The 15,758-nt window shown below is 32.6% G+C and overlaps 1 protein-coding gene and 1 long non-coding RNA gene across 7 annotated transcripts in view; one reads left to right on the top strand and one right to left on the bottom strand.

The window, feature by feature from the left end:
- The window catches only part of LOC111505388 (fatty acid hydroxylase domain-containing protein 2), a 27,724-nt gene extending 11,966 nt beyond the window's left edge, over window positions 1–15,758 (top strand). For all 6 annotated transcript variants that reach the window (XM_023160214.2, XM_023160206.2, XM_023160183.2 and 3 more), the window contains exons 2-6: window positions 5,497–5,689; window positions 6,987–7,236; window positions 8,970–9,151; window positions 11,037–11,309; window positions 13,397–15,758. In XM_023160214.2, the coding sequence (XP_023015982.1) occupies window positions 5,505–5,689; window positions 6,987–7,236; window positions 8,970–9,151; window positions 11,037–11,309; window positions 13,397–13,568 (1,062 nt within the window). In that variant the 5' untranslated portion in view covers window positions 5,497–5,504 and the 3' untranslated portion in view covers window positions 13,569–15,758. The remainder of the gene's footprint in view (window positions 1–5,496; window positions 5,690–6,986; window positions 7,237–8,969; window positions 9,152–11,036; window positions 11,310–13,396) is intronic.
- LOC141485772 (uncharacterized) lies at window positions 10,467–11,775 on the bottom strand. Its single transcript, XR_012467440.1, has 3 exons — window positions 11,497–11,775; window positions 10,983–11,430; window positions 10,467–10,903 (listed from the first exon to the last, which is right to left on the bottom strand). It is a non-coding gene; the product is annotated as an uncharacterized lncRNA (long non-coding RNA).

Genomic DNA, 15,758 nt, shown 5'->3' with positions numbered 1-15,758 from the left:
TTTTAACATTATGGTTCTTTTAACTCCGAAAATAATTGCTAGTGATATCACAATTGAGTATTCAATTGTTTAACAAACTCGCATCCCATTAGAAATACATCGGTAAACAACAAAGGTTAGAACAAACCAATTTTTTGGCGTATATAACAACGGAACTAAAAAAGTGCATGAAGCAAGTAATTGAAGTAGTTTAAAGAACAGCTTGCATACAGGAATCATCACTATTTTATTGAATAATTTAATTTGTTTCGATTCACTTGTTTATTTATTGCTAAACGCTGGCATTGAAATAAGTTAATTAATACAGGGTGTCCAACGAAAAGGAAACAGGAACTGTTATTATATTTTAGAAAAACGCAAGAAGTCGTCGATTTTTTAACCTTTCATGTTGAGAAGGTAAACAAATCACATAATTATTACACTTTTTTTCATATGGCTATAGTTTAGGAATTATTTCTGCGATGCATGATCCTGTAACGAAGGGAACATGGTTGGATTTTTCCCTCTCTTTATTTAGTTTTGTAGTCTTTTATACAGTTACTTTTTTATTCTATCGTGTAACTTCTGTATTCTATATTCATTAGGTTGTTAAAGTAACTTGTTCACATTATCAACTATTTCCATCAACTTATATAAATAGTGCTTTCAAGAATAAAATACTTCATTATACATTTTTTCGTAATTGCTATAGTACAGAAAGAGTTGTAAATGTCTAAAATTTCTATAGAATCAATTTCGTTTACCTTAACGAGTCCTATAAAAAATGTCATATAAGTTTTTCTCGTAAAGTGATTATATTAGAAATTAATTACAATTAAATTATAGCGGGTTCGAAACCAACTTTGAGCAAATATTTTTTTCGAGTTGAAGATCGGTTGAATCTGATACGTGACATGGTTGAGGAGACTATGAGTTGCCATGATGCTTCTCACGTGGCTCACAGAGTTATGAATATAGACAATAGGTATAGGTATTCATACTGACAATCCCACAATAAAATGTTATTAGATATATTTTCTAAAAAGTTACAATGACTAAAATTTATTTCAACCCGTTTTATACATCTTAATGAGTACTATAATAAAGGTTATTATGAATTTTCCCATGAATTCATTAATTTAGGAATTCTGCGAGACATTTTAGAAATAGCACAATAGAATTAAAATATTTTCTCAGTTTGAAAGCGTTATTGGTATCCAACTCATGTGAAGTTGAATTCATTGAAACTACTATCATGTCTCACTTTATTCGTAGTACTCATACAGTGTGACCCATTTTTAATGGAAACACCCCCCTAAAATTTGAAGTTGTAAATCGATTTTAATATTTTTTTTTCAAATGTCAAGTACTAAAAGGTCTACCTTGAGACAAAATTTGAAATGTTCGTTAAAGTTTCAGGGCATACTACGATATTTTTTCTTAGTCGAAAATCGGGATTTTTACTAGCAATTTTTTTATTTAAAAAATCACTACGCCACTGGCGTATTAACAAAGTTATGACAACTCAAAAATTCGAAAACTCACACAGCTAACAGACACAATATATCATTTTTTTATGATTTCAACAATAAAGTGCCGCCAGATGAAAAAAAAACAAAGAACTTAAATATTTTTAATGAAAATAACGGAATTACAGTCACACAATTCAACTAACAATGAAGCAAAAAATTTTAATATACGTAACTAATAACTAATTATTGAAATGTTTCGATTCAGTGCAACAATTAATTCTAACTCATATTCTAGTAGTCTCTACTAATCCACCACGTATTTCGATACATGTGTCGTGGCGCTCACAAATGTTTCTGATTACGTTCCTTAGTTCTTGAGGGCTAATATCTGCACATACCTGTCGAATTCTTGCACAAAGTTCATTTCTATCTTTTGAGCGGTTTTTGTAAACCTTTTGTGTGAAAAGTCCCCAGAGAAAAAAGTCCAAAACTGTGAGGTCTGGAGATCTGGGTGGCCACTCTATAAACGGACTACCACGGCCTATCCACCGGTTTGGAAAATGTTCGTTAAGCCATTGCCTCACAGCTCTGGCATAATGAACTGAACACCCATCTAACTAGACAATTAAATTTGATCGTTCATTGATTGGCAGCTCGTGAATAGCATCCCAAAACTGTGTGTTTAAAAATTCTAGAAACCTCTGCGCATTAATGTTTTCCTCAAAAAAGAAAGGACCAATAATTCGTTCGTTCAATATCCCACACCAGACGTTGATTTTTTGGGAATACTGGCTTTTACAGTTTATTACCCAGTTAGGATTATCCGCTGCCCAATAGCGACAATTCTGTGATGACACTACTCCATTTGTAGTGAAAGTGGCTTCGTCGATATATAAAATATTTTTTAGGAAATTTCTATTGTTTAAATATTCCCCTTGGGCCCATAAACAATATTCCAGGCGTCTTGCTTCGTCGCTTTCTTGAAGAGTGTGTAAAAATTTTGGCTTGAAAGGTTTAATATTCTTCTCCTTGAGACATCTCCGAATAGTTTCTCGTGGAATATTCAAATCTAAAGTAGCATTCCTTATACTACCATTAGGATTATTTCCGAAATAATCTAAAATGATTTGATCATTCCTGTAATTCTTGTTTCGTCTTTGTACAGGATTACTTTTTAACATCATTTTTTATACTGCACCAGTTTCATTGAATATTTTATTTATTTTATTTACCGTACCGCAGCTAATACGAGGACGATCTGGATGTCTCTCATTAAAGATTTGTTCTTGTTTCGTCAATTTGTTATTCGTCACCTGCCCCAAAATTTCTTGTTTCGTCACCTGTACCTTTTCGCAGGTAATAATGTATTCCGCATTCGTCAACTGGGACTACCAGGGCCATAAAAGTCCGCAAACCTAAATTTTTGTTAATGCTTATTTACAATAATATTATATTAATCAATAATCTACACTAATATTATAAAGAGGAAAGATTTGATTTTTTGTTTGAAGAAGGCAAACTTTCCCAATTTCTAGACTTTATTTGGAATCGAATTGTTTAAACCGTATTTAATTATTTTTAAAATAAAAAATGCATCATAGAAGTCTCTTAATCACTAGCGCAGGTGCAAAGATGAGGTGATGAAACAAGAACACCTTAAGCAGGTATATTTTGCAGTTAACGAAACAAGAATAAAATGGGTCATACGAGGTAAAATTTCCCTAGGTGGCGAAACACGAATTGACGAAACAAGAAACTACCCTCATTAAATACTCTACAAACCTCTAGCACTTCTAACGTCATCTCCCGAAAGGCGTACAATTTCAATTTTCTCTCTTACCCTCAATCTTGCAACCATGACACAAAATAATTCGAAGAACTGTAAGGTGAGTATTATTGACAATAGTACACTTAAATCTTTCACAAGTGTCGTCAAACTGTAAATATCATTTCCATGGCAACTAAGATTTAAATTGAAATATTAGGTCTTAATTTTAGTTAATTTCCGTGACAACTTGAATGTAATTCCGTTATTTTTATTAAAAATATTTACGCTATTTGGTTTTTTTTTCATCTGGCGGCACTTTATTGTTGAAATCATAAAAAAAAATATTCTCATGGCTATATCTGTTGATATAGGGTGTTTTTTGTGACTGTTAGCTGTGTGAGTTTTCGTTTTTGAGTTGTCATAACTTTGTTAATAATGAATATTTTTTCATGAAATTTTGATCACACCTGTTTAGAGGCACTCTGAATCCAGTGGCGTAGTGATTTTTTCAATAAAAAATCGCTAATAAAAAATCCCGATTTTCGACTAAGAAAAAATATCGTAGTATGCCGTGAAACTTTAATAAAACATTTCAAATGTTGTCCCAAGGTAAACCTTTTAGTTCTTGACATTTCAAAAAAATTATTAAAATCGGTTTACAACTTCAAATTTTAGGGGGGTGTTTTCATTAAAAATGGGTAACACTGTATAATTGGTAAGCAATGCTAGTTTTTAATAATTCTAATGTATACAAATGAATCTATTAATCAAGTACCATTTGGTTCACATAACATCGCTCTGACTATGGACTATTAGTAACTGTTACAAATACTAATTCGTCTAGTAGCCAATGAAAGACTAATTGACATGCTTTAGTTTTTGATACCCTTCGCAGATACGGACGAAACATCCAGGACCAATAATTGAGTAGAACTAGCCGATACTTGATGAAAATCCATATTAAAACTCATTAAAACAGTTCATTGTATGATTTCCAATATGAAGGGTTTTACTAAAATGACACGTGTTTAGCTTCCTCAAGCGCTTGAGGAAGCTATTGTATAGCGGTTTTTGATGGTTAAAAACGTATTGGAAAGGTCAAAAAGCTCGAAAAGTGGGTATCATGTTTCGAGGTATGTCCTTCGCTTTTGCACAACGAAAACGATCCTTTTTTGGATCGGATTGTGGATCATCTACGTCTACAACAGGACACGTTCAGGACAGTGGATGGGCACCGATGAGCTACCCAGGCACTCCCCCCAAAGGCGAAAATCCATCAAATAAGACCATGGTTACTGTATGGTGGTCAGCGGCTGGTGTAATTTACTCTAAATTTCTACAACAGAGTCCTATTGTGAGGAAATCGACGAAATGTACCAAAAATTGCTTCAGCAGCACTAGTCAACAGAAGAGGTCCATCTTTTCATCTTTTCAACACTTCGATAACTTTCTTAGCGGTAGGATCAGTCAAAAACGGCCTCCGTCGACTTCATCGAATCCCGAGCACGAAATTGTAATGCTCTCGAAATTGATTTTTTCAATAAAAAAATCACTAATAAAAAATCCCGATTTTCGACTAAGAAAAAATATCGTAGTATGCCGTAACTGTTGTTACGTTGGCAAAGGTGCACTGATTAAAATGCCGCTTATTTCGATTAAATTAAATAAGTAGACTCATAAAAACGGATAAAACTTTAGAAACAACCAATATATTGCCTCCAGGTGGGCATATACGGCCCTAACAACCAACGGGAAACGTAGCTGCCTATCGTTATTCGAGTATAAAATGGCGTGGGTAGGTACTGACAGAGAAGTATTCAAGGTTGAAAAAGGATTTAGGTGGAGAGAACTCCAGAGACTTCCATCTGGTTATTGAAAATTTCGCGGAGAGCGACGTGGAATCAATAACCCTGCAAGTTGCTGCGATAGCTAATCAATAGATTCCCAACCCGTGTTAGGAATCACACGTTAAAAGGTAAGACCTCGTTAGTCCCTAGCTCGCACAAGTTTCGACTTTTGAGAGTTATTACTCGTAGGGGGCGGGATTAACGGCAAAACAGATTTTGAACAGATTTTTCTGTTGAAATACTAAGTTGTGATAATTGCATTAGAGATTATTATTATTGTTTTAATTTTTATTACCGTTTCTCTGAATAAAATTGTCCATTTCATGAGACACTTCTTAAAGAGAGCACAGGGTTACAATACGTTTTCATCAATTTCCAAATTAAAAAAAATTAGAGTGGAGAGTTTGTTCATAAATGTATTTTTTTGCAGGAATCATTATGTCAGCGGAATATGAAGATGAATCATCGTCGTCAAGCGGCGAATTAACTCCTACAAGAAAAAACAGTTCACCTTCTCAGAATGTCCATCATAAGCCCTCGATTTTGTCTTCATTGAGAAGCGTTTTGATAGTATTAAGCACTGCGTTGATTTGTTTTGCTGCTGCTAGGAATTCTATAACATGGTGAGTTGAATTTTCGTCAAATAATAATAAATCGGTAGAAAAATTATCTCAATAATTCTCCTAAATGAACACAGAATGTAAACACCTGCCAGTTTAGTTTCAAAAAAAAGAAGCTATTAGGCTCGTATTCTGGGTAGGGCATGTCTATAGCACTCCACGCCACCTAAGAAGCATCCTGTCAATTCATCACGTTCATCTAGCTAGATAAATTCTTGCGAGTAAAATATCTGGTCAAAGGCGGATTCGAACTCACGACCTTTGGATCATGTAGACAAAATGATCAATCGCTAACGTAACTGTGTAGAATCTTTCTTGAATTATTTATTCAATTGAAAAATGATTATTTTTCTTCACCTGTTTACTCTTGATTCAATTACGTGATTCCCGTCTGGGGCTCTGCTACCCAAAATATATAAATGAACCAGATAATAATTGAAAATTATCCCTTTCGGAACCGACATATTTTTTTTATATATTCAACCATTTAATGAAATGAGAACTATGTATACTTGAACTGTCCAACATAAGATTCAATACAATCGAGAATGTTCATAATTATAGTACTATATAGATAAATAAACTGTTTCAATAGAGATCAGTCCAACAAATAGATAGATAGATACTTTCACGGAATAAACTTCCCGATAACGTTTTTCCAAATGAATTTAATCTCCAGCGATTCAAATCCAATGTGAATCGCTACTTTCGCACAGGCACCACTCTTAGAGCGCCTTAAGGATTTTCCCATAGTACTTCTGTTTTTGTCCTTAAAAAAAGATCATTATTAAACAAATCGAAATGAACTCCCATAAACAACATAAAATACAAATTGAAAAAAAAAAATTGGAGAAATACACTTTTACCGTTTAAAAAAATATCACAAAGAATTTTTGATGCTCTGTTTCAGCCTGTTAATAGATATCCTCACTAAAATTGCAGCTATTAAGCCTCGACCAACATAAAATTATATTAGTTGTGGAGTTTTCAGCTCCGGGTGAGACGAATATTGTTCGAAAAGAGGATGAAAACCGGTTGACATATCGAGATTTTCTCTTCCAACTTCACAGACTATCCAGACATACCACTCTGTTAAGAGGGTTGTTCTGATTATTGGGTACCTTAGTTATTGAAATATTGGCCGCACAATTGGATCATTGCGATTGCTCAGGGCACATTATCCAATGATTACTCACCCGAATGTATCGAAGTTTCTGGAACAAGACCCGACCAGTTCATCCTTCGAAAAAATAATAATAGAGTTAGTTTCATACTCAGAGCTTGAACTAATAATTTTTAGGCACTGTCAGAGATTTTGGGGTGCATCAGGAGATTTCTGGCAGGCCCAATGGGACAAAATCTTGGACACGATCGGCGAAGATCCATATAATTTGTGGGTTTATGGAACTTTTCTCATCACATTCGGCGTTTATTGGTTGTTTGGAGGCATTTATACACTAATGGACGTAACTAACAAACCTGCTGCCATCAGGAGGTACAAAATACAACCGGGGACCAACGAGCCGGTGGATAATAGGCGACTTTTGAAGGTGAATTGTTACTATTAAACAGCTACTGATTTTTAATCAACTTTCTGAATCAATGCAGGATGTTTTATAATAACATGCTGATTCGGAAGAAAAATCGTGTGCACGTTATGTTTAAAATTTTAAACTACAAGGTATTTCAAACTACAGGGTGTTTTGAACTTTACAAAATATTTTTACAAATTTTTACATAACTTGTAATGTTTGTATTCATGTATGCTTATTCGGGTCAAATTTTGCAGCTAAATTTCGAAACAATCATTCTCTAAAGACTAAATTCAAGTTTTGCATATACGTTTAGTTTGGGCGACAATATATGGTTAGCTAAGTGACGTCACGCTACATCCAATATGGCGGATCGCCCTCCATGATGTTAATTGAAAGGGTTTCCTGGAAAGAATACTGTTACGTTTTCCCCCGAGGGTTGACCAATAATTGACTACACTGAATAATCAAACATAACTTTATTTCTCTTTAATACAACAAACACTTCAACTAAAACTTCAACTATTATTTGAATGTCTATCGCCTTACTAGATCACTTCGCGTACCGCACTGTAACGTCCACTTGACTGTGTACTTGACTATCTCGATACGCTCGCAGCCAGCGTTTGAATATCGTAATTGAAATTCCATCGACAACGGTAGCATGACTCTCGCTGTTTCTCGAGCGGCACGGAACAATGGGCATCCCCGCGCTCTCAGCTACGTCAAGTTTGGTTTATGGCTACCAGCGGCGGCTGACGTTATTTTCTTTCGGGCATGATTTACAACACAACCCCTTTATAACAAGACGTCACTCTAAATCGAATATGTCATACTCCCAAAGATGGTGGACTATTATATGGACATCGAATGAATGGGTTCAAGGGAAAACAATCAAAATGACGGAAAACAAGATAAAAAAATTCAAAGTGACGGAAAATAAGATGTCACATCTACCAATTTTAAAGAGTGATAACCCGGCAAAGATTAGAGATAGTTTGTTGTGTGAAAATGTATTTTTCTTATCTTTTCTTGAAATGTTGCCCCACAAAATTACCCACAACAAAGTTACAATAAGTATATTTTTGTGGAAATGATAAGAAATAAAGGCAGATACTTATAAAAAGAACGATAAAATTCTGAATTTTATTATAATTTCAACTCTAATAAATAAACACAGAACATAACGGACATAACAGTGAAGTACTGCTACAACACACTGTAGTTTGTTTTTTGGGATGGGAGAAAAGTCTTTCCTAACATTTGTTTTTGCAGCTATATAATCTTCTGTATTGCCTTCGGCTATTGTTGATGATCTCCAACCCCATGCCTTTTAACGTGGTTATATCTGCCTCAGAGTCAATTAAGAATGTAGCAGAACTTCTGTGGAAACAATGACCAAAAAATTCTTGTGTGTTTGGTAATTTTGAAAATTTTACAATATTGTTTTAAAAAAGCAGTGGCGTATCTCATTATTCTCTTCAAAATGATTCAGTGAATAAAGACTAAAAAATTATGTTTTATAGCAAAATTGCCTTTTGATTCATAAAAGATGTGCAATACGTTTCACTAAAAATATCTGGTTGTTATACCTGTAGTTCGAAAGTCAAATATTCGAAGAAATTGTCATAAGAATTTTTTCTCTTAAAATGGGCTCACAAATAACTTTAAACATAAGCATGTTATTAAAAAACACTCTGTATGATAACAACATTTTTGAATTTGTACTAGTTGATGAGAATTGCTTTCAGGTTATTTGGTATGTTTTGGTAAATCAGTTGATAGTTGGGATTCCATCGTCGATGCTTATGTATTGGGTGATGAAATGGAGAGGGTATCCTCCTCTCAGAGACTTGCCGACCTTCCACTGGGTACTGTACGAACTTGCTGTACATATTCTGACAGAGGAGGCCTCATTTTATTATTCACATAGGTTAGTCGCTTTTTATAATTTATCGTATTACATGAATACGACAGGGTACCTGTAAACCAAACCATTAATTTTTTCGAGAATTTCTTCATTTCAATATATGTATATTGATTAAGGCTGCAGAAAGAAATAATTTTGGAGTCTACAAAGTGGCTCAAAAAAGTGACATATCGCACTAGTATTTCTAAAATGCCACAACACAAAAATCGGTATATTTGAGTTGAGACTATGAAAAAATTGGTAAATATTTCTTTATCTGAACTGTATCAAGTTGTATTAACATCCAAACTGTATCAACTTGATATAGTTCAGATGATACTGTATCAACTTGATACAGTTTATATGATGGATAAAAAAATATTTATCGATTTTTTTCATATTGATTTTTGAGTTGTGTCCCTTTAGAAATACTAGTGCGATATCAAAGTTGTATTTTTGTATTATAATGGAAAAAATTATATGATTTCATAAAAGGTACTATGTACCTTACTATAATCGTTCTCGATTGATTTCGATAAATCCCGTTTCTCAATATTATACAGAATGTTCAAAAATCATTGTCACTGTCAAAATCTTGTATTTTTTTGGTCTGAACAATATAAAAGTAAATAATCTTTCTCTTCATTATGGGGTTCCCTATACCTAACCTAAATAGTTTTTCAGATATTCACTTTTTCCAGTAGTTCTTATTTCGATGCATTATTTGAATCAAGATAGCTTTGAAACGACATTTACTTGATTTGCTCACAGAATTCTCATTAATAACGATGAGATTGGAACCTTTGGTGTGAAAGTTGAATAACTCTTTTTTCGAGATCAATTGCCCTAACACCAAACTGATATTTTTGCACTCGACGCGCGTTTCGCCAACAAAGTTAGCATCCTCAGGAGAAGAAAATTGATACCTAGTCTAGTCTGGTTAGTCCTTATATTATAGTTTGGACTTCAGGTATACAACCTCAGGTAACAAATTTTAGTATATAAGGACTAACCAGACTAGACTAGGTATCAATTTTCTTTTCCTGAGGATGCCAACTTTGTTGGCGAAACGCGCGTCGAGCGCAAAAATATCAGTTTGGTGTTAGGGCAATTGATCTCGAAAAAAGTTATTCAGAATTCTCATTGACAGTTTTTATGCTTCACTTCATCGAAAATATTGACTGTTTAATCTGTTATCATTTACATTCATGTTCTTACAGTAGTTCATTAAACATACTATACAATTATTTTTATTATTATTGAACTGAAATAACAATAAAATATGAAACACAGATGTATTCAATTCAAAGTAGGTGATCGAAATGACGACCATCCTGTTGAATACAAAGATCCACTCTCTCTATGTAAAACTGCTCAACAGTTATTAACATTTGAGGCGTCACTCTTCAAAAAGCAACCCTTATTCTCTCCTTCATATTTCACAGTGTGGTTGGAGGAGTGTTGTAAACCTCATTCTTCAATTATCCCATAGGAGAAAATCGAGGCAAGTCAAGTCTGGTGATCTCGCAGGCCAATTTTGTGGTCTTCCCCTACCAATCCATTTATTCGAAAAGCACATATTCAAAAACTGTCTGACAGCACTTCAAATGATCTTAGACACTCACTAACACTCCTTTTTTATATTAATATTCTGGACTCGGAAGTCACGCAGGTAGCTGTAGCTGCCCCCGTGGTAATATTAGAATATCCTAGGAATTATAAGTCTCCTAAATAGAATCACAAATTTGCGTCAGGCTCCTGTTGTAGACTCCGTTCCTATAATTATCACACAAAATTTGATTGGAACATTGTGAAAAATTGTCTGAAAATAGATTTTAGCAGTTCGAGTACTTACATTTTATTCGTCGAGGGGCTGTTATGTTAACTTCACATTATTTATATTTTTAAGGCTACTACATAGTCGCTGCTTATACAAGTATATTCACAAACAGCACCATGAATGGACGGCACCGATAGCTGTAACAGCAATTTATTGTCATCCTATAGAACATGTTTTTTCAAACCTTCTTCCACCATTTTTGGGAGTATTCATAATGGGATCGCACGTTGCGACAGCATGGCTGTGGTTCACTCTAGCAATACTATCTACACTCAATGCTCACTCAGGATATCATCTGCCGTTTTTTCCATCCCCGGAAGCACACGATTTTCATCATTTGAAGTGAGTATACTTTGATCAAAAATGAAAACTTTCACGCCCACAGATTACTGTTCCAAAGCTATTTTCAAGAATCGTTGACTGTGGTCTGCAGGTTTTTATGTGTCAGAGGTTTCGCCTGCAACTGCAGTATACATCATATAGATAGAATAATTCTAGAGCATCTAGAATACTGTTCGTTATTCCTTACCTCATCGTCTTTGATGAACTCATATTTAATCCATTTTGACAATAAAATATTGACCTTTTGGAAAAATTATAAATCAATCTGAAAAAACAAATTCAAACTGAAAAAGTTGCTGATGTTTTTCTCTAGTTGCAATTCGGATCTTCATATTACATTTTACTGTTTTGATTTTATTATAATTTATTTATTAAAATGTGCCTGTACACTCATCTAGTGATTATTTATTATTCAAAGCTGTTGATTCAGTTGGCCATAGTATATTGTTAAAAAAATTATTCAATATTGGAATCAGATTATGTTTATTTGGGTAATCAAAAGAGCACTCTTCAGAATTTAATGGCTTAATGAATGTAAATCGAAGATCAATTTCCATAAATCCTCATATAATAATTTTTCTTTCAGACTAATTAAATACCTTAACTAATTCAATGTGCTATCAAATATACACAAACAACAGAATTGTTATAATATTGATGAGAAATTGTCGTAACCTGAGTTTCATTTCTTCTGTAACTGATACTTGAATTCATATAGCGATTTGAGTTTGAAGAATGATATTTAGAAAATATTTGTCACATGTTCATAGAAAGACAAAGAGCTATCTATGGTTACGCCAAGATTTTTAGCAATGTCTACCCAGTCAATGTCTGTGTTATCGAGAGTGAGCCTAAAGTTACACTGAGTTTCTACTATTTGTCTTTGAGACCCTATGCATAAGGCCAAAGTTTTATTTGGATCGATTTTCAGTCCATGATTCTCCGAGTATAGGAATGTTTTGTGCAAATCTGTGATTATATTGGCCACACAACTCTCTGTATCAGTGTTATGAGAAGACAAATATAACTGTATATCATCTGCGTATAGATGTACTTGACAATGTGATAAGAAAGTGAGGTAATCAAAAGTAAACACTGATAACATCAAGGGCCCTAAAATACTTTCCTGCGATACACCTGATAAAACCTACAAGGTCGGTTAGGTTGGACAAAAGTTACCTATTTTAGGGAACTAGATTAATCTCTTTTCAGTGATTGTTTTTCAAATGTTCGCCAAAAACTAGAATTGTCGAATTTTGTTTTTTGGCTCTACCACTTACATTTCGAAATATACAAAAAAAGGCAGAAGAACTTTCAATCACTGTTTCATATTTGTTATGAATTTTAACAAATATGAAATAGTATTGAAAGTCCCTCTGCTTTTTTATATCATACGAAATGGAGACGTTAGAGCTGAAAAACGAATTTCGACAATTGTAGTTTTTGGTGAATATTTTAAAAACAATCACTGATATTTTCCATCTGAAAAGAGATTATTTTATTCTAGTTCCTCAAAATAGGAAAGTTTTGTCCAATTCAACCGACCATGTAGGTCTAACCGTTTCCGAGATAGCAATAGTGAGGTCAACTTAAAAAACGGCTTGAATAAATTACCATATTTGAAACCAACATTGAACTTATATAAACAAACTTAAATTCACTCTGTATAAAATCAGAATCAGCTGCTTCATTAATTCAGTCAAGAATAATAGAACCATGTATTTATTTGGAATTATGTAAATTCTCCAAACTGATTTCATTTAATAATTTTTTTCAAGTGTTGTGTTAAAAAACTTCTTTCTCTTAATATTATCTTATATTTTGTTATTATAGTATATAAGTATTGTATGTTTCTTGGGACAATACGGTGAATTGAAAACATTCCAAAAATTCATTTAATAAACATTTTATCTCTGTTATAAATCTTCATGTTTCTTGGCATGAATAAAGAGTATTATTATTATTATAATAAGTAACGACCTCAAGGGACAACTAGAATGAAGCTCGCACAGCCACACCAAAACTATTTTGGCAGTAATCTGTAATTAAAAATGTCTATAATAAAAGTGTATATTTTTCAATTTTAGGTTCAATAATTGCTTCGGAGTTCTAGGGGTACTAGATCGAATTCACGGTACAGATACAAACTTCCGGCAGACCAGAGCTTACGTGAGGCATATTATGATGTTGAGCTTCATTCCGCCAAGAGAGGCATTCCCGGAACATAACACTTGCAAACACAAACTTGGTAAACGCTAATCATATATTCAAAGTGTTTTCTCAATACAAAGTATTTATTTTTCAAATTTCTGGTGCTTTTAAGTGAAATTTTTGTAAATCTCACTATATTCTTCCCTTTATCTTGTAAAGGGCTTGTAGGCTTGTCATTGAGCAAATAACTGATAAATTTATAGATTTAGAGTCGAAATAAATTACTACATTGGTCATTCTTTGAGGATTATTTAGAGCATTTGAATTGTTAACAATCTATATCTACAATTTTGATATTTCTCAGTGGGTTTCTTCGATTCAAATTTTCAGTAATCATGTGGCATCAACTCAGGTTATATTTGGTGGTATCTCATTATGAGGAATGAAAATAAGACTGAAACTCCTTAATATTCTTAATTATAACGACCAATATGTAAAGAGTTTGTAACATATATTGTACTGCTCAACAGAAACAAGAATTACTACATTACCCTCTTGTATTCATTAAAGAAGAATTGCTTCAATTACTCAAATTTCATTGATGTCCTGAAATGTTCATGACTGAATATGGTCAAGTAGAAAAAGCCCCAAAATATAGTTTAAATAATCATAGAAGCGTATTGTAGAAATTACATTATTTGAAACCAAAGAGGAGATTACTGTTTTATTTTTATTCACTCTGTATATTCTTTAATAATTTATCAGTTGTATATTTCTGGTAGTTCTTTCCAACTTCCATATTTCACCAAATTAAGAAAGAAACATGATACTTTTTTCAACAGAAATTTGTAAGATTGGATGGAGTAAATTATAAAACAAAACTCATATTATTTTCAATATATATGATGCAATTATTTTCTGCTCGCTTATTGAGTATGTTTACTATGTGATATTTCTCGAATTTACTTTGTAAACTTGTGATTTTGAAAGTTTTTTTTTAAGAATGAAAATTTAGACTAAGATAAATTTTATTCTCATTAGACAGGATGCTGAAACTTACCTGCGTCCTTTTATAAAAATAAATATATTTTTGGAGAAGCCGTTAGAGATTCAGAATTCCATTGTTTAAAAAGTGTGGGGGTAATTACTTCCCCCCCCCCAAGAATTAAAAAGAAAAACATCAAAAATTGTTTTGTAACAGATACATATATTTTCAGCTTTCACCAAATAGAACCAGCAATATCAAATAGGGGATTTTATATTTTCCATTCATTTCACCAGTAAAATCAAAGTTTGTGATTAAAAAATGAGTTTGATGAATTAACCCTTACAAGCAAAAAACTTGCCATGTAAGCTCTTGAAAAGTGTTAACGGATAACACAAATCTTTGAGAAAAAAATGAATTGATTATGGAATAAAAACAGGGTAAAATATTCTGATGAGTTAGTTGAAAAAGAAAATAATAGTGGTATATATGAAATTTAAAAATAAAAAAACTCTTAACTTGTAAAGAAAACAAATTATTATTACTTGAAATGGAAATGAATTGATAAATTGGTTGAACAATAATATACAAACAATAAATTTTAAAAAATAAAGAGAGATCCTTTGATAAATAATGTTATAAAAGTAATATTTAATAAACCATCAGATACTCCATCTTTGGAATTAAACAAAAAGACTGATTGACCGAATCATTTGATACTATTTGAGAAAGCTAAATTCGTATATAAATTGTCTAAAAATCTCCTGATAAGTAATATTCGATTATTTTCATCATAATGTAATACATGCTACCAAAATAAAGAATAATCCCATTTCAGATTGTTTAGAAGTTTTCAATAAGTTACCCAAAAATATAAAATCTAAAGAACGGTTCATATACTTTCCAAAAACTTTCAAAAAATGTTTAGTTCAATGATGATCATCAAATTAAAATTATTTGATTTGATTATACCAGCATAATCCTGCCCGGAAGTTTTATACCAAATACAAAACATATGAAACCAAACTACTTAACGACATTTTCATTGTTATAGGTTACTTGGGCGTTTAAGTTTAATTAGAAGTATCAGAAATAGACCAGTTATAACCTAAAGATGATTATATTATATTATTTTATATTGTTTATAAACATATAATTGACCAGTAATCAGAATAGATCTGGTGTTACGACCTACAAAGTATTCTTTGATTAATATGATCTCGTAGTTATTTATAACAATACCAAAATAATAAAAACGAAAAGTATATATAAAAAAAGTATAAAAATATAAAGATGGACTTTGAAGGTAAAAA

Source organism: Leptinotarsa decemlineata, unplaced genomic scaffold, assembly GCF_025532065.1.
Source record: "Leptinotarsa decemlineata unplaced genomic scaffold, Ldec_3_MD MMD2_tig00026336_RagTag_RagTag, whole genome shotgun sequence".
In the NCBI taxonomy this organism is placed as follows: domain Eukaryota; kingdom Metazoa; phylum Arthropoda; class Insecta; order Coleoptera; family Chrysomelidae; genus Leptinotarsa; species Leptinotarsa decemlineata.
The sequence above is the reverse complement of the archived record's forward strand: the minus strand, read 5'-3'. Positions and strand labels throughout refer to the sequence as shown.